Consider the following 26,093-nt stretch of genomic DNA (forward strand, 5'->3'; position numbering starts at 1 on the left):
TAAAATGACCATTCTCTTGTGCAGAAGGGCAGAGAAAAGGGAAGGGAATGCATCTCTGAGGGAGCAGGGGAGGGGATGCCTCCACTTCAGGGCATGAGGACCAGTACCCTGTGCACACCTATACTTCCCCTCGGGCCCTCCCTTGCCTTCCTGGAGGCATAGCCCATACCCCTAATGGGCCCAGGGCTAGGCAGAAAGTTTCAATTTTGAAGAAGTGGCTAGTAGAAGTTCCTGCCACTAGAACTCAACAGCACATCCTGGAACACTGCAAAGACTGAATTTGGCATCCTGTAGTCTGTAGGTCTAACTAAGGTGACTTACTATCATACGAATGGAGTGTAGCTATGGTAACCATAACCACTTGTTACATGGAAATCTTCACCAAATCACACATCAGATGCAAACCCCTGAGCAGTGTTTTAGCCATGCTCAGATGGTTGTGTTTGTGTCTTTTCACACCACAGCTAACTCCCACCCAGATTCTGATTCTTATTGAGCATATATCGTAACCAGCAGGTACCTGAGGTCAAATAAGTAAGATGCACAGATGTAGGAAATATAAATCCTCTGCAGCAGCAGCAGCAGCAGCAGCAATTTTACTCACTTATATTCACTCTTAATATCTGCTCTTTTAGAGGTTCCTCTGTTTATAGACCTGCTTATGAATATAATGTGGGAAGAGTTTCTCAGCAGAAAATTACATAAGCCCTTAAAAACTGACCGGCAAGACCTCTGGATGTTTCTCAGCTTCATCATCTTGTTCTTCATTTACATTTGATGCAGCAAATACTTCAAATTGGCTGAAATCTGCAAAATTTGGTTGTTCTGGTATCTGCTGAGGTGAGGTACTAGTGTGAGTTATCAGGCCATCAGCATCCACTGGGCGATGCACAACGGGACCAGGAGCCTACATGATGGATCAGGATGGAGGAACACATATTTTATTAGTGAATCACTGTCCCCAGCCTTCTCTGAACATATATTGTAGATATGCTTTGTTATCCGTAAATTCAGGGTGATAAGGGATGGTAGCATCTGGCTCTAAAATCCGTAAGTGGAATGCTGAGACACTAAAAAAATTAAGATGACAAACCTTCAATAAAAAAGATACTTTTACAAAATTCTTTTTTGCAAAGAAAGTACATGAAAGCAGAGGGAGGGTATGGCCCTACTCTCTGATTCTTCACTTGCATCCACTGTTTTCTTAATTAGGGTACCGCAGAATAGTGTGTACTTTTAACAAGTTATTTTTAAACTGTTTCATTATGTTTCTAAAAGGGTTATTTTAAAGTATGAAAACCACGCTCTAAGGATCCTCCCAACACTTCAGTGTACTTCCCTTTGGTATGTCCTCCACTCCTTTGGTGGAGCAATCCTAAAATCTTCAGTTCAAAAATAAATTTACCGAGATCTAACTTGTGGCCAAGCATTATGAAAATAATAGTGAATGAACAAATAAAGTCTGCGCCCTAATGAAGCAGATAGACCGGAGCAAGGTAAGATACAAGTAAACAAGAACGTAAAATGCAGCGTGAGAAGTCTCATGACTCTCTCTGGGTCTTGAGTACGACACAGAAATACTCTGCCCCTTTCCAACCACCTCTTCAGTTTCATCTCCCATCATTCCACTCACAATAAACTGACTCCTTTACCCTGAATATGCCAGGCAATGTCATTCCTTCTGATTGGAGTGCCCTCTCCCCAAGAAACACTACTTTATCTCTCAAGTCTCTGCTTAAAGTCTTACTTCTTTCATTTTACTTATGCCTTTTCAATGAGATCCTTGACTTTACTAGCTAGTAAAGCTGTGCCAAAGCATTTCATAAATATATCTAGCATAGCCCTTCCATTATAATTGCTGTTTACAGGTCTGTCTTCCCCACTGAACTCATTCTTGAGTCAAGTGACTAGCTCATTGGGTTTCAGTTTAACCCAACACAAGTATTTTTGCTGGCATTTTAGATAAACTAGATATGGAAATATTCAAATTTCAGGACCTTTTATGATTAAGAAACCATCTTTCTAACTTCAAGTAACCAACCTCATGATAAGAATCTAACTCAGAAAAAAATCAACCAAATTCATTCATGTAAGAGGCAGCCAGCCAGTCAGCCACATAAAACTATAGCTATAATCCAGAATCTGTCTCAGAACATACTAGATGAAAACAATTTCCACCTGGCAGGGATGCAGAGGTCTTCTTACACTTTCTTTCCTGATGGAGTAACATCCTTGGCAGGGAGATGCAGGGAGGGCACAGAGCCTCTGCTAGACCCAGGACATACATGGACATCTCCCAACCCACTGTTCTCTCCACTAAACCTTCCATTATTAAGACATTATCATTTGGTCCACTTTTAAGTTTCTTTCAAAGGTAACTCCAACCATTATTCTGGACTTCCAAAATAAGACCCAGCTTCCCTAAATGAAATGCTCATTAAGAATGATTAATTGGGTAATTCTTGATCTTCAAAATAATTCCAGAGTAGAAGCAAACCCCTAACAGACAAATGTAATTGTTCAGTAATGAACACACTGAAGAATTACCTGTGAGGGCTGTGGTCTTGGAGGCACTGCAGGAGGATGGGCAACAACTCCAGCCTGTTGTTGTCCTGAGTAAATACACAAGTCATTTTTTTTCTTTAGTAAACACATACTTTGCTAGTACAACGAACAAGCAGAGTGAATGGGATCAAATGACAAAGACTTCTAAGAATGCTTGATAAGTATTGGAAGGCATTTATTATCCTGTAAAACTATCTAGATATGACCTAGTAACCAAGCCTCATAGCCTTTTCTGAGACCTCATTATCTATCTTTTTTTTTTTTGTTGTTAGGGAGTTATTTTGTTTAGTAGGCTCCACACCCAGTGTGGAGCCCAATGTGAGGCTTGGACTCATGACCCTAAGATCAAGACCTGAGCTGAGATTAAGGGTCGGACACTTAACTGACCAAGCCACCCAGGCACTCTATCTCAGATCTCATTTCTCTTGCTCTATTGCACAAGGCACTCGTGGTATTCTTGTTTCCATAATACTATATACATTCTTGGTTTTCTAAAATTTCTGAATGCTCTTCAGCTATAAAATATGCAGACTTCCAAATTTTCTCTTTGCATTTAATACTTCACTCAATCACTTCTAAGTAAATAATTCTCAAATAACACAATCTTTCTTAGTCCACAAGTCCAATGGTCTACTATTATGTCATGTTTTCCTCATCATTCCAAACCTATGACGTCTAAAATAGAACATCATCACCCTTTGGTTCTAACTTTTCTGTTTTGATCAAAATTTATTAACAATAAACCAGTTAAAAAAAAAACAATAAACCAGTTATATAAAAATTAAAACTTGAAGTAAATTATGAGTGTTATCTCTCCTTTGTTAGTTAACTGAAAACCTTTCCAGCTTTCCCTCCTTGATCTCTCCACATGGTTGTTTTAAAATCTCTTGTGGCAACTCTCAGATTCCCATCTCTATCATTTTCCCTCAAATACATAAAGAAAAAAAATTTCCTCTCATCTGACATCTTCTAAACTCAAAGTTTTTCCTCAGATAAATAAAAAATAAGGCATAGTAAGAAAAGATAAATAAAAATGTTGTGCTCTTTAATGAACTTTAAAATCAGGGGTGCCTGGGTGGCTCAGTCAGTTAAGCATCTGCCTTTGGCTTGGGTCGTGATCCTGGGGTCCTGGGACTGAGCCCCACATTGGGCTCCCTGCTCAGTGGGGAGCCTGCTTCTCCCTCTCCCCCTACTTGTACCTGCGTGCTCTCTCTCTGTCAAATGAATAAATAAAATCTTAGGAAAAAAAACAAATGAAAATAGATATGGCTCTTAATCCCTACCTGTGGTGACTGCAAAGGTCCGATTCATATCTAAAGATGATGATCTAGAATGAGAAGGCTGTGGTCTTGGAGGAGGAGGTGGTGGTGCAGTGTTATCAGGAGATGTTCCTGAATGAGACCTACAAAATACACCCCATTATAACTGGTCATGTTACTGGTATTGGAGCTTTTTCCCTTTTAAGCATTCAAATTTGGCTAAGCAGCGAAGATCTTATTGGTGTGACATTTTCTCAAGTAGGTATACAAGTCCTATCATGATAAAGACAAGACTGTTTATGATATGCATTAGCAAGTAATTAGTCAATGTGTCAAATAATCTTTTTTTATGAAGCATAATTATTACATTTTTTAAGATTTCAAAAATTTTGAAAAGAAAGTTATTGACAGGAATTCAAGGTAGACACAAACCTAGTAACTTTTTCCCACTCAATTAAAGATAATACTAGTTTGAAAAAACATTTTCAAAAAAGAGAAAATTTACTTTCAGACATGGTTAGCTTTCACCTTATTTAAAGTTTGATAAGCTGAAAGAGAATCTGGCTCAGCTACTGAGGTGCCCATTCATTCCTGTGTCCCCACAGGCAATCTCATTGTAGCAGTGGCTGTATTCATTCTTTTTTTTTTTTTTTTTGGCTGTACTCATTCTTGACCCACCCTAGAGATTCACTTTTTTGCCACCAAAGTCTTCTGTATACTGAAAAGAATCTCATGGACCCTGGCAATCTTATCCTCATGTACAGGGATAAAAAGGAGAATAAAATCCAAGATATCTGAAGAGAAATAATTATACAAAGAAGCAGTCTTTGACTCTGGAAATTCTTCTGAGATTCTATATTACTAGTCTCTATATCCTCCAGCAATGTGGAAAAGGACACTTAGTACATATAAAGGAGGAGGGGGAAAAGATACTCTTGTCCTACACATAATTTTTAGTGGATGGCTAAACCCCTGCAGACAAATCCCTTGCCACCTTCACCCTATCCCATACCTTTTTTATTTGTGCCTGAAAAGTTATATGTAATGCAGATCCTCAGGGTAAGTAGATAGCCCAACACTAGGGTATGTGCTTCTAGATGGTATCTTAAAATACAGAATTTTGTTGGTACTTGCCATAAGGCTATCCAAGAAAATCTGTACATTACTTAAACAGACTCTCAACTGTTTACTTAGAAAAAGGACTGTATTAAACTGCTAATGCTACGATAGCTCTTTCTAGACCTTCCAAAGAATATCATGGGAACAATAAGGTTCCTTTTATTTCCTAGTAAAGTTGAAAAGAATAAAAAAATTATTTCCCTTCTACATAAGTCAACAGGTAACCTAACAGCCTCCAGAGAGCTGAAGAATAGAGGAAAATAATTCATACTTGGTTCTAAAATATTCTCAATTAAAACATAACAAGATATTTTAATATGCTTTTTAATTGAAGAAATACTGACCTTTGATGAGTTACGTTGTTTCCAATCTGTTCTGGGTCCGAAGTAAAAGAATCTGAACTACTGTACCCATCTGCTGATAAATGGAATATATCCTATTTAATAATAATCTTTTATTCATTTTTTACTCTATATAACCTAACAAATATAATAATTATTATTTCAAATCACAGATATTTAAAGATTGGCTAATAGGTTAACAGTTCATCCTAGTGTTATGAAATGTAAAAACTTAAATATCAATCAAATCATGGCATATTTACACAATGAAATACCATGCACACAGAATAGGTTAGTCTAGAGAAGTTAATATAGGAATTAAAAAATATGCTTAGACAATAATAAAATTTATGAGATTAGCCAGACATTCCCCACTTTTCACCTGAGAAAATATCATTTCCAAATCCTCACAATCTTATGAAGAGCAGAGGGTCCCAGAGACAGACTAATGGTTGTGATGAATGATAAATCTTAAAACAGAAACTCAGGGACAATGTGAAGGAACACTGCTGCTTACTTTGAAGGGTTATAAATTGAAGGGACTGGTTATTTGGTTTGGTTTCATTTCAAAATGTATCCCTTCCTTTTTCTTATCAAATAACTGAACTGTTTAATTAATTGGCCCATGAATGATGTTAAAACTAACATATTTCCATCTGGATGTTCCAACAGGCATCTCAAACTTGAGATGTCCAAAACTCAAGTTCTGTTTTTCCCCAACAAACCTGTTATCACAGTCTTCCACAATTCCCAGTGGCTCAGGCTAAATTCCCTGAATCACCTGTGACCTCCCACCATCACACTTTATAACACAAGTAAGCAAATTCTGACTCTTTTTCTATAAAATATAGCCAGAATCTGACCACTTCCCAGCACTGCTACCACCCTAGGCTAAGCCATCCTCCTCTCTTACATATGTTCCTCCAATTGTTTTTTAAACGATCTTTCCTGTTTTGACTCTTGCTTTCTTGGGGGCTATTACTCTTACAGCAGCTGTAGTGATCCTCGTATATAAAAAAAGGAAGGCCTTCCTTCAGGCCACATCACTTCTCCATTCAAAACCTTCTAACGGCGTTTCATCTCATGCAGTAAAAGTCACTCTTACACTGCTCCCTGATTACTCCTCTACTACTTGCTACTTCTGGCTGCCAAATTTGCTAACTGGTTCTCTTCCAGGTGTTTACCTGCAGTTCCCAGCAGAAGGCAGATTTCTAAATAAGGGCTTCACATGTGCTATTTCCCGTGCCTTAAACGTCCTTCCTTCTGATATTCACAGCCTAATCCCTCATCTCATTCAAATCTTAACCCAAATGTCATCTTTTGGTAAGGTCTTCTTTGAACTCCTTCCTTAAACTGCCACTCCCTCTTCTTCTCTTTGCCAGCTTTATTCTTATCCAATGTGTTAATTATCTCTTAAGATAGGAGGAGTTAAGATTTTTGTTTTGGGTTTTTTTCTCTTATATTCCCTCCAGAATGTAAGCTCCATAAAGGCAAAGATTTTTTGTTTGTTTGTTTTAACTGCTGAATCCCCAGTGTCTAGAACAGAGCCTGCCACATACTATTCCATTAACACAGGCTAAATAAATGAATGTACACCTAATTTCTTGTGAGAGGAAGGAGTAAGTGTGAAGAGTTCCTGGACTAAATGTGGCTAACGGAGAAGGATGGCAAACAGAAGGCCTGCCTAGAAGCAGGTCCAGGTGGCAATAAGCAACCATTTACTCATACAGAGGGTAGGGTACTTAAAAAGGTTGACTTACCTCTACTTTATTCAGTAAGGTAATATGAAATAGCTATACATTTGAATTATTCAGATTCTAAATCCACACTTAACCAACTTCAAATGGAAGCTGTAATGCTATTTTTCACTTACCTACAGTATTTCCAGAAGCAAATTTCACTGATGAATTTATCTTACTTTCCTCCGACAGGTCAGATGTTTTCACCAGTAATGGGCTAGTGGGATTAGTATGATCTAGTAGAGAAGTAAAAGGTAAAAATATAAGAACTGAATTAATAAATTCATAAACTTCAGAGTATAAGACTTCATTTATACATTCCAAAGAAGTAGAAGGTAAACCTCATGAGATATAAGACAAAATAGTATTTTTAATAAAAATATGAGCTTGTTCATAGCGAATTTTGCTTTCTACCACAACAGAAGATTGGTTTTAATCAAAAATGTCAATTTGCATGTTCATACTTTGTTAATTTATCCCTTCAGAGTAGTAAAAACCCCACACAAATGATTATAAAATAATTTATGATGTTGACTTATACAGAAAATAGATATACCTCTGAGAAAATAAATAGATGTCTAAAACATTTAATCTAAAATGAGGAGAAACTTCAAGACTTTAAGCAAAACATACAATTTCAAAGCCGAGATTTATTTTAACATACTACCTCCTCTTCAGTTAAAATCTGAACATACTTTAAATATATATTCACAGCAGTTATCATAAAACCCATAAGGTAGAGATGCCTGGATGGCTCAGTCAGTTAAGCAACCAAATCTGGATTTTAGCTCAGGTCATGATCTCAGGGCCTTGAGATTGAGCCCCACGTCAGGCTCCACATTGGTATGGAGCCTGCTTAAGATCCTCTCTCCCTTTCCCTTTGCCTTTCCCAACTCCTTACCCATACCCGGCTTACATCCACCCTAAAATAAAGAAAGAAAGAAAATCTTTTAAAAACCCCACAAAACCCATTGGGTATTAGAAAAGTCACATCTTCCAAGTGTCCTTATTTTTATTTATAATACAAATTCAACGGTTTCCCTTTTTAAAAATTTTTTAAAAATATTTGAGAGCAAGAAAGAGCATACACTTGGGGGGAAGGGCAGAGGGTGAAAGAGAGAATCCTTAAGCAGACTCCCTGTTGAGCATGGAGCCCATCATGACATGGGGTTGGACCCCAGGACCCTAGGATCTTGACCTGAGTCAAAATCAATAGTCAGCTGACCAATCAACTGAGCCACTCAGGCACCCTTTAACAGTTTCCTTTTGAAACTGTAATATAAATTGAGTAATATACACAAAAATACATCTACACTTGTAGAAAGTACTATGTTGAAAAATAAACAATTATGAAGGAATCTGAGCCCTCAAATAATTATTTGTGTATTTTAGTTAGATGCTAATCTAAAATACAACCCAGCAACAGCTTCCTTACCACTGCCAGTTCTTTTCAGTTCCATTTCCTGCATGTGGATTTTGCTTGGAGTCATACGAATGGGAACAGGATGAACAATAGCAGTATCCTAGAGACGAATGGGAGGAAATACAGACTTTGCATTAAAAACGCCAAGCTGATACCATGAATAATCCAAACTAACAATACTTTAAATAGACTTTCTTATTCATGCTAAGGCAAGCATGAAAATAAATTTCTTAATTAGAAATCTTAGAATTACGCGTACAAATCAAGTTCACTATGCTTACCCTAATAATCTGATTTTTTAATAAAAAAGTACATTTTAATTTTTGAGTGGTTAAAGATTTGAGTGGAAAAAAGATCTATAAAACTATATTTGAGGACTATATCAAAGGCAAAGTATGAGATGATCTAATGAAATTATACAAATCTGAACCTTTGAAGTTAAAGTGAACTATTTCATGAGAACTCAAATTTTTCTCTAATTGCTGAAAAGAAATTGACACTTTTTCCTATATAAAACAAGGTAATAATGCTCACTATATTGTAACAGCATAATATATTGTTTCTACAAATTAGTTCTATAAAACTGTTTAAAACTGGGGCACCGGGGATCCCTGGGTGGCTCAGCGGTTTAGCACCTGCCTTCAGCCCAGGGCATGATCCTGGAGTCCCAGGATCGAGTCCCATATCGGGCTCCCTGCATGGAACATGCTTCTTCCTCTGCCTGTGTCTCTGCCTCTCTCTCTCTCTGTGTCTCTCATGAATAAATAATAATAATAATAATAATAAAAAACTGGGGCGCCTGGATAGTGCTGTTGGTTGTGCGCCTGTCTTTGGCTCATGTCATGATCCCGGGGTCCTCAGATAGAGGCCTGCATCAGGCTCCATGCTCAGTGGTGAGCCTGCTTTTCCCTCTCCTCCCTGCTCCATGCTCTCTCTCGCTTGCTATCTCCTTCACTATTCCCATGGCTCTATAATAAATAAAATAAAAACAAAAACTAACAAAGAACCCCACAAAATTCCACAAAGCCATGTATTTTTAAAAAGGAATAAGTAAGACTCCTACTCTTAACATTCCATTATTTTTCTTAAACCTTTTCATGGCTGGAATATATCTGATATTCCTAAAATTTCATGAGTGGCAAGTCTAGCTAGAGGAGTAAGGAAACTGTAGTACAGACTTATTGAAAAGAATGCAAACAGCAAAGCAAGAAGAGAAGATGAAGACAAGCCTCTTAGATTCAGTTTAAGTCAGACACCTTTTTTGGTTGACAGTACTCGGTAACACCAAGCCTCTGCTAAAGGAAGTTTGGTTCTAGCATACTGCCTCTTGTTTGACAGGCCCCCTTAGCTTATTCTCATAATCTCAAATTAACCAATTTATAGCAAATGAATTCTTTTTTTTTTTTTTTTTTACAAATGAATTCTTTTTTGCAATCATACTGATAGATCCATTCACAGTAATTTTCTGTCCCTACACCAGCAAGGTTGTGGACAGAGTTCTAACATTTCCCCTACAACTCTAAATTACAGTTAAAAGATTAATATTATAGCTGGATAAAAGTTTATAGATTTCTCAAACAACAATAATAAGTTACTCTCAAGGAAAAAAATCTTAAAGATTTTATTTATTTATTCATAAGAGACACAGAGAGAGAGGCAGAGACACAGCCAGAGGGAGAAGCAGGCTTCCTGTGGGGAGCCCAATGTGGGACTCGATCCTAGGACCCTGGATCACGGCCTGAGCTGCAGGCAGACACACAATCACTGAGCCTCCCGGGGTTCCTCAGGAAAATAATTTTTAACAATATACTTAAGATGTTCTTTGTTGCATTTATGGTTATAAAAACATGGCTTTAGGAATATCTACTTTCTTAACTCACAACTTTAGTGGTAGAAATAAATAAGAATCAGAATTTAACCTTATAAGGCAAGATTAAAGGAAAAAAAAAAAGGATAGTTCATGAGACAATAAATTCTTATTCCAAACCCAAAACAAGCTAGGAAAAAACAAGCAAAAAAATTGTTAGACGTTTTAATTCATAATATTCATCTAATATATATTCTGTGTGTATAAAATCAGATATATAAAACTTACGACAGTTGGAACTATTAAGTAATCTTTTTTTTCTTTTTTTTATTTATGATAGTCACAGCGAGAGAGAAAGAGGCAGACACAGGCAGAGGGAGAAGCAGGCTCCATGCACCGGGAGCCCGACGTGGGATTCGATCCCGGGTCTCCAGGATCGCGCCCTGGGCCAAAGGCAGGCGCCAAACCGCTGCGCCACCCAGGGATCCCAAGTAATCTTTTCATATATTTCCAGTACAGTATGTGGAAGTCATGATAATGGCTCTAAGAAAAGAAAATCATGAATGTTCTATTCATTCTCCAAATTATTTGCATAAGTTTCTGTGCCAGCAAATCAATTCTGTATCACATACTTCAGACATGCAACCACTGGCTGTTGTGAGCTTGCAAGTCCAGCTGCTAGCAGGACAAGAGAATTCCTTACAGAGCTTTACACTGATGGCAGGCCTAACCTCCAACTAGTATACACATCAGAAGCTCTATTTGTGACTGTGGTTTGCAATAGGATAGACAGCTTTGACATTAAGCATTTCGACATCCAAATGAAGAACCATGAATGCCTATACTCTTCTAAGTCCTGAGCCATCAGATGCTCCAAATTAGCAACCCCAAATTTACAAATAGAGGAAAAAGTATAAAGACTGACTAGCAGGCTCTGCCCAGCTTCTTCTACCTATTCAAATCACCTCGTCACCTTTAGGAAACCCATTCTTAATCACTCATGGTACATCTGTGTCATATATTTGGGCATTTCACTTTATACTTTATTGATTATATACTCAAGTGTATTATAATATATAATATAATATACTTGAATATATTATATATATTATACTATACACTTTATTGAATATATTAAACTCATCTACCTGTATTTTCTACTTGCCTTAAATCTCATGATCCTGCCTGAGTCCACCCTCCCTGCTTTTCCTTTCTGTGTCACTCATCATCTTGCTCTCTCTGATCCCATCAATTCTTCACATTGTTGCCTGACTGATCTTCCCCAACTGCCTCTTTCTCACTCCTATCTTTTCATGGTACTCCTGGCTGGCTCCTCAGGTCTATGAGATGAAGTTCAGATCCTTGGTCTAGCACAAAAGATCTTCCCAGTCTGGTTTCAACCATACTGCTTAGACCCCCTCACCCCCCATGTCTACCCTATACTCTCAGCACACTCACCAGATCCTGCCTGTGATATTCTCTCTGCTTGGAATGCCCTTGTCCATTTCTGCCAATTCATAGTTTCTTTCAAAACCCAGCACACAAGCATAACCACTCTTGTGAAAACTTTCCCAAATACACCAGGCTGAATTAGCCCACAGTACTCTGCCTAAAATTTTGCTCACAACTATATATGATAATTATCACAATCAGTGATATTACAACCATCACCTATCATGGTTAAGCTGTGGGCTACCTATGAGTGAAGTTTTTGACATTTTTTATACTCCTAGAGACTGTCACAGGCACTTAGAAGGGAGCTCCACTAAACCAGGTGGGTTGGCTGGGCATCATCAGTAATCAAATTAACTTCTTTTTATATCCTGAATTACTCAGAAGTTTTACAGCACTTAAGATCAGGCATAAATCATGGCAAAGACTAGTGCACTACACTTCTCATCAGTCTAGAATTTAGTAGCAGAAGCAGATTCTACCAGAGGCTATTAACGATAAGCAGTTCAACAAAAGCAATCAAGTTTCTGGAAATGATATATCAGAAGCTCAATTTCATTATAATTTTGGGAGCCTAATAACTATCCATCTCAGTTTGCTGTGAGGTCACTGTACTATGTGATGCAGAAGTCTCTAAGTGCTACAAGGAACTGTGGGGCTTCTCATAGACTTTCACTTTACTGAGCAAACGGCTAATTATCAAATTTTAGCTTTTTAAAAATATTCCATTAAATATTTCTAAGACTGTAAGGTTTGTAAATTCATATTAGAACTGCAGTGATATTTTTCTCTTAGGCAATTATCTTCTAATCTGTATGGACCTTATTTACTCACAATTATTTATAGAAGGCTTGCAAAGGATCATTTGGGATTATGGGTATAAGCTGTGTTATACAGAAGGCAGTTTGCCAGGTAAGTATTAAATGAAGGATAAGAACTTAGATCCTCAATGGGAGCAGGGTATTCTCCTAATGGCAGGTTTATTAATGAGATCCCTAAGTTGCGGGAACAAAGTTAAGATTTAAGTTTATCATCATAAAGATTTCTAGGTAACATTATAAATATTTAAGACTGCTAACTTTATCAAGTTTAGAGATCTAATTTCAGATTTAAAATAGCAATTATAACTTTTAATTTCTTACAGCTTCCTGCCACACAAGAGATAATAAAAGAAAGTACTGAGCCATAATATTTTAAACACTAGAGCTAGAACTCACAAATTTGGATATTTTTTCCAAGAAGTTACAAGAACATCACTATGATAAAGTCAAGTATTTCCTGGCATTTCCTGCCAGTCATTAGTCAATTTATTTTGCCTCTGAGTTCTATGTTTTTATATATAATGTTCTTTCCTGGCCTGACAAAAAAAATCATAATATTCTGCATAATTATTTTCGCCATCTCTTATGGGTTGGGGAATAAAACAGAGCAATTCTGTATTCCTAAACCTAACCTGCTTTCCCAATAAAACATTTTAAAATTAACTATTTAGGGATCCCTGGGTGGCGCAGCGGTTTGGCGCCTGCCTTTGGCCCAGGGCACGATCCTGGAGACCCGGGATCGAGTCCCACGTCGGGCTCCCGGTGCATGGAGCCTGCTTCTGCCTGTGTCTCTGCCTCCCTCTCTCTGTGACTATCATAAATAATAAAAATTAAAAAAAAAAAAAAACATTTTAAAATTAACTATTTAAAAAAAATAACCTGCCTATGTAAATAGTAGGTAAGAGTAAGATGGAGGGCAGCCCGGGTGGCTCAGTGGTTTAGTGCCACCTTCAGTCCAGGGCATGATCCTGGAGACCCAGGATGGAGTCCCACGTCAGGCTCCCTGCATGGAGCCTGCTTCTCCCTCTGCCTGTGTCTCTGCCTCTCTCTCTCTCTCTCTCTCTCTCTCTCTGTCTCTCATGAATAAATAAAATCTTGAAAAAAAAAAAAGAGTAAGATGGAGAAATAAACCTTAGAGCAAAGGTAAACTTTCTTTTAAGTTATAGCACCTGTCACTTCCCAAGAGACCTTAATTTAAAATGCTAATAAGCAGCAGATATTATGTTTTGCTTTTTCATTCCTCAATTTTCAGGTTGAAACCAAAGATTAATGCCTTCAAAGTAGCAATAAACGCAAAGAGCACAGATGATCTACATATTAATTGGCCCATAAATAATTAATAAACTATGAAAACAGACACTTAAAACACTTCCATATTTTATCTGTTTGAATTCAATGTAACAGCATCCTATTTCACAAATAGGTATCAACTTTTTAAAATTATAAAGCACATGAAAGATCCAATAATTTAAACTACTGAAGATGTACTGCTATCTTTATGTGCCATTTCTCCCAAATCCACAATAAGGACATTACTAGATTAAAAATTAATGATTCTTTGATCAGAAACATCTAAAAAAAAAAAAGCCTTGTGACACTTTATCTTTTCACTCATTTTTTAAAAAAATCCTACCTTTACTCTCTTCCCTTCCTACTTACTTCCTTTTTTCTTTTTGAAAGATGCTTATTACCATGTCTTTCTCTTTAAAAGAAAAAATAAAAGGACAAGCAGGAGTGAACAGTGAAGAGAATGATTAATAGCTAAGGTTTTGAAGTTTTCTAATGATTTGAGGGACAGGCAGGGCATATATGAAATTAATTCTGTGGGGTCAGAATTTACTTTTTAAATCAGGATGTGAACTTTGTAGCATTTTCAAAGCAACACAGTGAGCCACAGGAAGACAAGACAGAGGGTCCCTTGCACAATGGCAATCTGTGACCAACAACTCTTTTTTTTTTCTTTTTTTCTTTTTTGCTGAAATTGATTCTCTTTAACAGAACTCAACATACTGATTAAGTCAAAGCCATACCATCTGGACTGTTAAAATAAAAGATGACATTGCATATTTACATAAAAGTACATATTACATGATGTATAAGCATACAAATAATAGTATTTACTAAATGTCATCGCACTGAAATACACAGTTTATGTTTACTATGAAATACACAGTATATGTTTAACATACACTTAATTAGCAAATGAAAACAAGGTCAGCTCAATTTTCACAAAATGCTTCCTTAGACACATGTACTAGATTTAAAAACATACAGTTATCTCCCATGAATATAACTAGAAAATACAAATGATTAAAAAAAATGTTCTTTCCACCATTAAGCACACAAAAATTGAAAAGCCTGCCACCATTTCCCCCCTAAGCACTCCACTCAATCATGCATATCAGCTAAAAACCATAATGAATGGAAATTTGGGTTAATAAAATTAATTTCAAACAAGCAAGCTAAGTGATTGACTTACAGGATCAGCTGGTGCAATGTTAGAATCAAATTGGGTCAGAGTTTGTGAGCTTGAAGAGCGTTCACTAAATGTCTCCCACTGCTGAACAGACAGAGGAGAGACAAGTCAGCATGATGAGAAAGATGGAGTAAAAGATCATTGGAGAAGATTTAGCAAAGTAATTCAGAGGTTGCACTGCAAGTTGTGTTTCAAAGGCCTGACAAAATTCCATAATTTCTGTTTTTCCATAAACATTTTATACTTATCTATAGTGGATCATCTTACAATGTAAGGTGAGCAGCTTCAAATTCAAACGTATAATAACAATTTATTGCAATCTCAATGTAAGAGACTAAAAGTCTCACAGAATTAAAACTCATAATATAGGAACAGAATCTAAGTGGTACAAATGGTAACAAAGTAAAAATGTAAAGGGGTTTGTCTTGACTAGAGAAAGAATTACTTCAAATCCTTCTTTCAAAATTCTAACATTAATGTATTGGTTTGGTGATGCTAATGTACCCTGTGTACCAAAGTTCTGGTCAAAACAAAGCAAGTCAGTGTGACTTGCCAGTGCGACCCCTGAAAGATGATTCTATTTATGGACGTGCACATAATTTATACATATGTATAGATATTTAATAAGGCGTAATTGAGATAAAATGAAAAGATTTTTGGAATTAATATATGTTTGAGCCTCTGTCCACCTGTAGCAAATCAACCCCTGCAATCCGCACTACACACAGGGCCATGCCAGACCACAAGACAACTGCCTCAGGCAACGTCCCCTACCCCATGCTAGAAAAATCAGACTGCGGCCACAATGAGAGCAAATCAAGCATCTGAGTACGTGTTATATACAGAAGACTGATTTTGATATGAAATACTACTCCTCTAAAAGAGGTACACAAGTATTAGACCTCTTAGAATAGGTGGAGTGATAACATTAATTTTAGTAAATTCCATTTATTTTGAAGATCTTAGTAATAAAATAGTGTAAGATTTTATATCAAAACTGCATTAAAATCATTAAAATTTGATTAAGAATTATCGGTTATCCTCTGAAGAAGGAAAAACATCTACACATATACAGTATATACATACAAATGTTTGCACACAGACACACCTACTCTTTTAACCAAAATCCTTTCTATAATTCAGTATGGAAAAGTATACATTTTTATGCTTCAAAGTTCGATTTACTATTTAAAACAGTGATACTCTATTTGAGAAGACATGTAGAAATTAAGTATTAGCAAACATGTTGATGAAAATTATCTATAAAAATAGATAATATAATCTTTCAACAAACTAATACCGATGCATTCAAAGTGATTGTTGAAAAAGAAAATCCACAATAATTCACTTTTATCAAGGGGCATCACTTCAGTGATGTTAGTATAATTAGTTTTCTCAATAATTACTGTTGTAGGGGTAAACAAAGGAATTTTTAAAATCCCTATTATTTAATTGTGGAGAAAAATTTAGATGTAGAAGATTTTCACCATAAAATAGGTATTACCTATCCTATTTGGCGGCATGAAGTTTCAGGAAGACTGTACGTAAGCTACCTGGAAAGCAGAGAGCATCCTGATCTTTGTAACTTTAGTATAATGGCTAAGACCACAGGCTCTGGATCCAGGCTGCTGGAATCCCAGTTATGCTATACAACCTTAGGCAAGTTATTTAACCTGTGTGTCAGTTTTGCTATCTATAACACAAGATTAATAATACCTGTATCATAGGACTGTTGTAAAGATGTAAGGAGTTAGTACATATAAAGAGCTTTGTGAACAGCGCTGGCACATCAAGAGTGCTCGATAAATGTTAGGGATGATTATTAGTGTTATCCAGTGCCTCATCCATATTTGCAGGTGCTGAATAAGTGTTTGCTGAAAGAGTATTAGTGTTTTGTGGTAGAAAGTTAAAATATAATTTAAATTCTATATCCTCAGGTATTTTTAGAAAATATTATTGAAATGTATCAAAACCAATGTTTTATTGACATTCTGATTTTCCACATACAGTAAAAAAAAATTTATGACATTCATGAACTTTTTAGCAACACTACAAATGAAACTTGCTAGGAATATTTAAGGGAAAATGCAACTACTAGAATCAGAATTTGGAAGGGACGCCATGACGAGGCTTGAATGATCACACTGCAATTTTTATTTAGAATGAAGATGGGCTTTAGAATTCAGTTGCTTCTTAGAGTTGCTTTTATTTATGAACTGGTATCAAAGGAATATAAATACTCTTAATCTGATAGTGCTTTTAAAAAAAAATGACAAATGAATAAATGCAGCAAAAATTAATGATTTCAAGAAAACTGATCCTACTCTTTATAAAGCCTATTAGTAAATTCTTTTAAGGCTTAATTCTACCCTCTAAAAAAAAATACCTAAACAGTTGTTTTATGATAAATGTGCTATAATGTCTCCAACACAGGTATCTGTGATCATGTCCAAAAGCAAGAAGTACTTTAAACTGGCCAGTTACTTCTCTGCTTTTCAACTGTCCAAAATTAACTAGTGTTGCTTTAACCCAGTGATTTTCAGCCTTTAAAATACACGGAAAGCATAGAAAGCTTGGAATTTTTTTCCTAAAAGTCAGCAAACTTTGAGATTTGTAGCACTATAAAGGTGATATTAAAAATTATAATGAAAAAAAGTGACTTGTTCACAAAACTGCTCTAAGCAGCCTGGAACAGTTTTCAAAGGGAGTTCTATAGAGCACTAAGGTTTAAGAGACTGGGGGCCTCAGACAATCTCTCTAATCAGAGCGGCCCTACTTCTATTGTTTTCTATAATGGAGTTCCAAAGTGATAGGGGAGCAGTGTATTCATCTCGAATTCCATTCTGTTTTGCACGCTGTGCTTGATCTTACACCAGTTTTCTTTAACCACTGCATTTAACAGTGAAATCATTCCATTTTGTATTACATAGAATAAATTATAAATAGCCTGAGTTGTAGAAAATGTTTTCTTCTTGTGGAAAGCTGGATTAGTGACTTCTCATACACCACTTCCAATGTTAAGATTGCAAATATATAATCGCAGCTGACTGAATCTCAAAGGACCTGTGGTTAAAGCTTAGCTCTAGTGCCTCACTGGCTACGAGGTATTTCGGCCAAGATACCACCCCTTGGTTGATTTCATGTGTCTGCCTCATCTAACTCACAAGGTTTTAGCAGGAATGAGTGCTGGAAAACAAATGATAGTATTCACTGTGAAAAAGTACTTTGAAAACCTCAGTCACATAATTATAAACATTTATCACAGTCTTATTGGGTATGTTCTCTCAACTATGCATGCATACCAAAGGAGCTATATATGTGCTGAAATTACTCTGCCTGGAACTTCTTACCTTCAAACAGTTTAAGTTAGTAAAAGAAAAGGGAAGCTCTGCTAACCTCACTGCTCTGATTCAACTCAGGCCAAGTCTGGTTTAGTGACGGCATTGATGGTGACTTGCTTGGAGGTGCTTCTGCAGGAGAGCCTGAATAACCTACCTCACCTGGCTGATCTCCAACATCTGCAATTTAAAAATAGAGAAATTATCTATAAACAACAGAGTTTAGTTTAGGAATATTTATTTATAAAAGAAAATCTAACAGAAGAGTTTTACAAGTAGTGATTTATAGTCTGACTTTCCTTATGTTCCCCAATCATATTAACAATCAATCAGGCAATACTTGTTCCTGTTACTTACTGTCTACTTAAAACCATTGCTTTCCATGAAAATAAAATCTAGTTAGGCATAAATAGAAAAGAGTGTTACACATAACAATAATGCAATAGGGCACAAGCTTTGAATCATTTTCTAATATTCTTATAACAGTTTCCAAAGTGTATTTCATGGAATATTTAATCATTAAGATGCTTTAAAAAGTTAGGCTTTTTGTTCAAATAAATGTGGGGATACTCTAATTCCCTGTTGGACATCCCCATGCATATCTGTATATCAAAGACTTGTAATGTTTAAGAGCAAATAAACCTTATTTAAATCAGTTTTTTCCCAAACACAGACCATTTATCAAACAAAATCCCTCCATATTCCCTTGGAATATAATTTGGGAACTACTGATTTATAACTAATTCATTCACAGTTTCTCTACAAATCTCTGTTACCAAAAAGCTGCATCTATTGGCAAGGCAGACAGCAGAAGAAAAGAGTCCCAGGTGTGGGCAAAGAGCAAAGTCACTGAACCAACTTATATCATTACAACGTAAAATTACATTACAATGTAAAAACAGAAGGAATTTCAATGGTAACTAAACTCTCAATGCAAGCTTTCCAAATTGTATGTGGTTTGGAATACAATCCCAATCTGAAAATCACATAAATTGCCAAAATAATGGGGAATATCTAATCTGTTGAGAACCTGTATCAAAAATATGACTCTAAAATCTGTCACTATCTCACTGACCATGGGCAAGTTGAATAAAATAGCACCTGAGTTTCTCCATCAGAAAGAAAGACATTTGCCATTAAAAGTTAGTTAGCACTGTAATTAAAATTCCTAAATAAACAGCCATATAATAATTTAGCAGTGTAGGTTTTTACCTTTCAATCTATTCATAAATAAATCCTTTAAATGTTAGTGCCTAACATACTAGGACCTGGTACATACCATACACTCAAGTATTTATTTTAGTTGTTTTCAGGTTCTCCTTCATTTTAAATTCATTCTCCTTTACTGTTATTTTCCTAAAACAAAAATTACTTACTGATATTTTTTATGTTCTCAAAATTTCTCTTCACCCTATTTGTTTATGTCTATCTTAAAACACTTCTCCCATTTACTTATCCTAATGTAATTTCTTTATATTCTCATCACACTGCAAGTTCTAATTTATAGTCAGCATCATATCTTGATAAATTCCTGTTTTCTAAGATCAAGAATAGGTGCTCTTCTTAATCTTATCGCTTTTTCAATAAATGTCTTGAAGTAGTATAAAACCAATGCTTCCAATAATATTCAATGAAGACAAAGCTCTTGAAGACTAATGAAAAAATTATTTATGATAAATCATAACAGTAAATCCCTCATGGGGATAGCTGTGGTTTTCAGTATGAATGAAAATTATGGATTTTTTTTTCAATGATAACCAAGGGAAAGGAGTTAAGAAAAGGAAGATAATAGCTATAAATTTGACTAAGTTGATTGAAAGTGAAATGAAGGTGGTGAATGAAGAAATGTCTTTTAAGAGATGCCCCAAAGCGTATTAATAATGAAGAAAAACAGAATTAAAATAGTATTAACTAGATAGGATGAATAATTTTCAAAGAACCTATTTAAAGTCACATTGTATCAGCTAAGTTTTAAATGCCACCATAGGGGAACCTGGGGCCCTGGTTTGGCTTTCCAGACATTCTTTCTATTAGTTTTCCACTTACAAATTTAAGATCAGACTGCATCCTACCCCCACCTCAGGGCAGTTACAATTTCAGGTAAATTGTGGGAATCTCTTACAAAGTTGCAGTGGGTCCAGCCTCTTTGAGGCTGAGAAGTAAAATGTTATTCTCCCAAATAATTACACTTCATTGTTATGCTGAGTTATTTTCCTTGAGTAGCAGTTCTCAAACTGTAGTCCATGGACTCCTGGGGGAATCCCCAAGACTCTTTTAGGGAGTCTGAAAAGTCAAAATTGTTTTTGTAATGATAATAATGCTTTTTTCCTGTGTTGGCACCTATAAGATGATGCAAAAGCAATGGTGGGTAAAACTGCTGTTTATCAGCAAGAATCAAGGCAGTGGCACTAAAGTATGTTAGTCATTATATTCTTCACCGCCATACATTCTAGTTAAACAAACATGCATGGCAACTTCACTGAAGAATGCTCATAATTATCACAGTAAAAATTATTTCAATTAAATCTCAACCCTAAAAACACATGTTAATACTCTGCATGGCAAAAAAGGGAAATATATATAAAGCATTCTGCTTTGCACCTAGGATTATGGTTGTCTCAAGGAAAAGTACTTGTGTGATTAGCTGTAAGCTAATTTCCTGGAACACCATTTTTCTTGAAAGAATAGCTGATAAACTATAATTATTCAGACTTGGGTATTAGGCATTTTTTTCAAAAATTAATTTAATGAGCCTATCATTTCAAGGAAACCAAATGTCTTCAATATTTGTGTGTGTGTGTCTTCAATACTTGTTACAAGTGACAAAGTTCAAAGTTTGAGCTTTTAGTAAAAATATGAATTTTGGGAAAAAAAACCCCATGTCCATACTCTCAAGAGCTGTCCAATACTTCTTTGATAAGATAGCTTATATTAGCAAAAATGTTTTTTTGATATTTTATAATAAAATGCCCCAAAAACTGAAAGATTTGTATAACTCCACGAACTGGAACTGATATTCTACAATCAATGCACTATGTTACAAAAACATGCTGTGGGGTAAAAGATTCATTCAAAGTGCAAGAGGGATATGTGGATTTTAATGTAACAGTATAAACAATTCATTAATATGGTTTCAGCTTTCACACTACAATCAACCTTTAAGAAATTGCCATCTGTTGAGTTTTGGGGTTAGTACCAAAGAGCATCTGTAATTATCTGAAAACACTTCTCCCTTTTACCACTGAGGACACATTTTCTTCATGTACAGGCAACCTTTTTCTACAAAGAGCTGGATAATAAATATTTTAGGCTTTGTAGGCTGCCTATATGGTCTCTGCCTCAACTATTCAATTGTTGCAGCGCAAAAGCAGCCATAAATAATTCGGGAAGGAATGAGGTTGGTTTGTGTTCCAATAATATTTTATTTGTGGACACTAAAATTTGAATTTCATATAATTTTCATGTATCATGAAATATTGCTTTTTCCCCCCACTAATTAAAAACTCCACCACCACCACCACTCTGCTTGTGAGCTGTACAAAGAGAGGGGACTGATGCTGGTCCTCAGCGCTTAGTTTGCCAATTTCCTCAAACAAAATAACATCCAACAGGAAATGCAGAAGCAAATAGGAGAATCCAGCCGTCTTCTATTAACCAAAATATTAAAGAGATTGGAAAAGATGTTAAACAATGTCACCCTTTTTATAATTTTTTTTTATATTCTGAAGAATATAATTATTTTCCTAAAAATATCTGTTAGTATGTAAAGGTTTACTATTGTTATTTTAAAGCAAAGCATAAAATTTATCAGTCTTAATTTCTAATAGGGTAACTTTTTAAAAATAAGGTAACTATTGATAGATCTAATTCACATAAACAGAGACTCTTTGCAGTCTATGACAATTTTTAGGAATGTAAAGGGGTCCTAAGACTAAAAGTCTGAAAAATTACTGTCCTAGAAAATCCAAAAATTATTTCTGGAATAAATTAGCAAAATTACACATTGCTTCTTTCGTGTTTCATATTTAGAATAAATAGTAGTAGAAAAAGAGCAAATTACCTATGTTCTAGAAAGGTAACATCCTAGTAGTCATGAGTCCCAGGAGAAGTATCAGGTCTGTAAATAAACTGCACCTCCTTCAACTTGGCTCCCTATAAACTCCAACAAAGAGCTTCGTGCCCACACACAAGTTAGCCTTTGAGACTGTATCTTTTCGGAGGCAGGGGTGTAGTTTTACTCTTACCTGATGCAGTGTTCCAACCTAGCCTCCTGCTGGAACACTGTGTCAACCCTGCCTCCCTCCTGAGGGTTCTGCTCTGCCCCTGACATCATCAGAGCATCAGGGCTGAAAAAGAAGAGCATGAGCCTAAATTATTTGTTAACCTAAACCCCGAAAGGGCTTTTATGCAAAGAGTATCTCCATGTATAAAAGTGTGTCTGGAAAATACAACCCAGTGTGATCACACTGACATACTGTCAATCTACATTTAAAGTGAGAAATGGTAGTATTAAAAGAGTGCAAACTTCATTTTCAGGATCACACTATAAAATAAAAACACCATCAGTAGTTTTCACCCTTCTAGCCTCCAAAGATTCTGAGAAGTTCCCAGATTCAGCTCAATACAGGGTACCTGCTGAACAACCTCTTTGTGAAAGAGCATCAGTTACATTCTAGGTTTATTTTCTCAGTATTATACTCAAAATGCTAAGCATTGTTTCAAAAATGACTGCAGCTATTATTAATCTTATAGAAATAGATACATTTCCTAAAGTCTCATAGTTTAAAACTCATTTAGTAGCTTTACAAAAGCAAAAACAACTACATGTTTTACTTGAAATGTGAATACTATTCTTACCTGAAAAAGTCCTTAAAATTAAAAATTAACAGATTTGGATAAACTTTTAAGTCTTCAAGGAAAAGTACTAATGGTACCTTTTTCATTCATACTTAGAAGACAGGGATAAGCAGGGGTACCTGGGTGGCTCAGATCATGATCCCAGGACCCTGGGATGGAGCCCAGCATCCAGCTCCCTTGTTCAGTGAGGAGCCTGCTTCTCCTCCCTCTACCCTTCCCCCACCTCATACTCTCTCTCACGTGCTCCCTCTCAAATAAATAAAATCTTTAAAATAAAAAGATACAGATAAGTAATGAAAATGAAAAGAGAAATTAAAGAATTAAGATATACACTTTGTTTTAAACGGTATCATATCCATCAAAAAATTACATTATATTTGCAAAATTAATTTTAATTTTCTTAATTAAAATGGAAACTTTTTCAGTAATGTAGACGTTTATACAGTCTACATAGAAGTTTATCAGTTTTAAATTGAAACCAAGGATTCTTTTTTTTTAAAGTGAAGATAAAAATGTGTGCAACAAGGTTTGAAAGAAAAAAACATTCACTCAAATCCTAATTAAATTGTAACCTGCTGATTTTTTTTTTTGTTTTTTTTTTTTTTTTGTATTACTGGTCAGCATTTTATAGGAACTATTATTTGACTTGGCTACTATACTTCAAAGATTATTACCTGCAGATACGAGGTTCCCATTATCCAAGTATAACTAAAAATGGAAGAAGTCTACCTAATGTTAATCTACTTGAGATAACTAAAATCTCATAATGAAAAATAATTAGGGCTCTGTTTTCAAAACTTACACAGAACATTGTGAAAATGAGTATGAAGACCAAAGAATAAAAGATGTTACAATTTTGGGGCATAATTTGGTGGCAAAATTAATAAAAGCAAGAATTCAATCAGTGAGCATTTACTGAGGGCCTATACATAAATACATTAAATAAATGTACAATATTGAGCAAGATGACAAGGCTCCCATTTATTTACATGGAGTTCTCTAACAGAGGAAGACAGCTGTCCTTTACTTCAGTTTTGATTTTTTCAGTACAATTGTAAATTGTAATTATTATTTCTATAATACAAAATTTATCCTTTTTTACAAAAAATAATTTAATGTATCAGTAGGTATTCCCAAGGAGTATTATGAATCCCCTGATATGTAAGCCCTAATCTTTTAAAGCTCCTATTGGGTCATCCTTGTAGAAATTTTCTTCTTCAAATATTATCTAGCCTTCTCTGTCAATGTCTTTGCTAGAAATTTTGGGAGTTTTAATTATTTTGGCCAATTTCATTAAATGATGTGTTTTTGCCAATATCTTTAATTGTCCTGATTTGTCAGCTACAATACCCAACTATCTGGAAAGAAATGACACTAGTGTTAAGAATGTATGTATCTGGGGTACCTGGGTGGTTCGGTTGGTTAAGTGTCTGCCTTGAGCTCAGGTCATGATCCCAGGGTCCTGGGATCGAGCCCTACATCCCTGCATCAGGCTCCCTACTCAGCAGGGAGCTGCTTCTCCCTCTCCTTCTGTTCTCTGTCTGTCCCTCATGTAACTATATAAATGAAATCTTTAAAAAAAAAAAAAAAAAAGGCAGCATCCCCATGTATATGGGGATGTCGGCGTGCTTGAAGCAATTCCTCAGTGTAAAGTTGATGATGAATATTAGTAGGGCATATTTTCATTATTTTTCCTCTGCAACTAACGGCACCTGGGAGAGTGAATTTTCAAAAATAAAGATTTATGATTCTTTATATAAAATAAAAATATATGTATTTTTTGGGGCAGTGCTGTTTTAAAGGTAAAGTCAAAAAACTACCCAAAAATCCATCAAGGCACTAGGTTAAATTAAGGCTTATCTATCTTTTGGGATACACTGTATGATTAAGAATGAGACAGCCCTATATGTGACAAAGTGCAAAGTTGCTCAACACTCTAAATAAAAATCAAGGATGTTTATACTGTGATTGTACTTGGTAAAAACAGTTATCTACATGTGTTATTTATGTTGGCTTTTATACATCAAAAGTTTCTGGATGAAGAGAAAACTCAACAGTGATTTAGCATCACGCTAGTTTTGAGTACAGATTTTTGGTAAACTGTTCATAAGAGTCTATGGCTTTAAAAATATTCCTGTTAGGACTGCTAGGAGTTTGGGGATCCATGCTATGTACCAAATCAGCAATAATGAAACATGCTCAAATTTACTATGTGAAGCAGTGACGATGCAGGAGGAGACAGAACAGGGAACAATTCCTCTCCTGCGCTGAGCATCTCAGCCAGGTATTACTGAATTGCTCATGAGTAATGTGCTATCAATACAGAAAACAGTTTAAAAACAAGAGGCTCAGGGAATCCCTGGGTGGCTCAGCGGTTTGGCGCCTGCCTTTGGCCCAGGGCGTGATCCTGGAGTCCTGGGATTGAGCCCCACATCAGGCTCCCTGCATGGAGTCTGTTTCTCCCTCTGCCTGTGTCTCTGCCTCTCTGTGTCTCTCATGAATAAATAAATAAAATCTTTAAAAAATAAAACAAGAGGCTCAGCCATTTAGTCTTTTCAAAAATGTGAATGCCTACTTTACACTCAGTTTGCATCCTGCTAGGTGCTGAGATATAATGAACAAGACTGATAGGATCCCAGGCAGGTAGTAACCTCCAGGCTAATTTAAGAGAAAGATATTTACCAAATAATCACAAAAGCTGTACGTCACATTGCAACTATGGTCTGAAGAGGAATCTCTGTGGGTTGAGTTGAAGGTGTATAGATGGCATCAAAATATATTTGGTTTTGTCCTTTTAAGATATAGTGTTATTGTAGGCTAGCAGATCACTTTAGTCTCAAAATTTTTAAGCAGATAATCATTCTTAGAAGCTGAACATTCGGGCAGCCCCGGTGGC

The 26,093-nt window shown here is 35.8% G+C and overlaps 1 protein-coding gene across 5 annotated transcripts in view; it reads right to left on the bottom strand.

The window, feature by feature from the left end:
• Nucleotides 1-26,093, bottom strand: part of REPS1 (RALBP1 associated Eps domain containing 1) — an 80,350-nt gene that overhangs the window by 5,827 nt on the left and 48,430 nt on the right. Inside the window, exons 9-16 of one of the 5 annotated variants that reach the window (XM_055324685.1) lie at nt 18,399-18,520; nt 15,006-15,086; nt 8,459-8,546; nt 7,158-7,259; nt 5,288-5,357; nt 3,849-3,967; nt 2,548-2,612; nt 722-907 (exon numbers count right to left, since the gene is read on the bottom strand). In XM_055324685.1, the coding sequence (XP_055180660.1) occupies nt 722-907; nt 2,548-2,612; nt 3,849-3,967; nt 5,288-5,357; nt 7,158-7,259; nt 8,459-8,546; nt 15,006-15,086; nt 18,399-18,520 (833 nt within the window). Of the gene's footprint in view, nt 1-721; nt 908-2,547; nt 2,613-3,848; nt 3,968-5,287; nt 5,361-7,157; nt 7,260-8,458; nt 8,547-15,005; nt 15,087-18,398; nt 18,521-26,093 lie in introns of all 5 variants that reach the window. The other 4 variants (XM_055324686.1, XM_055324684.1, XM_055324688.1 and 1 more) reach the window with 4 other exon arrangements.

The sequence above is a fragment of the Nyctereutes procyonoides genome, unplaced genomic scaffold, assembly GCF_905146905.1.
Source record: "Nyctereutes procyonoides isolate TBG_1078 unplaced genomic scaffold, NYPRO_anot_genome, whole genome shotgun sequence".
Taxonomy (NCBI): Eukaryota; Metazoa; Chordata; class Mammalia; order Carnivora; family Canidae; genus Nyctereutes; species Nyctereutes procyonoides.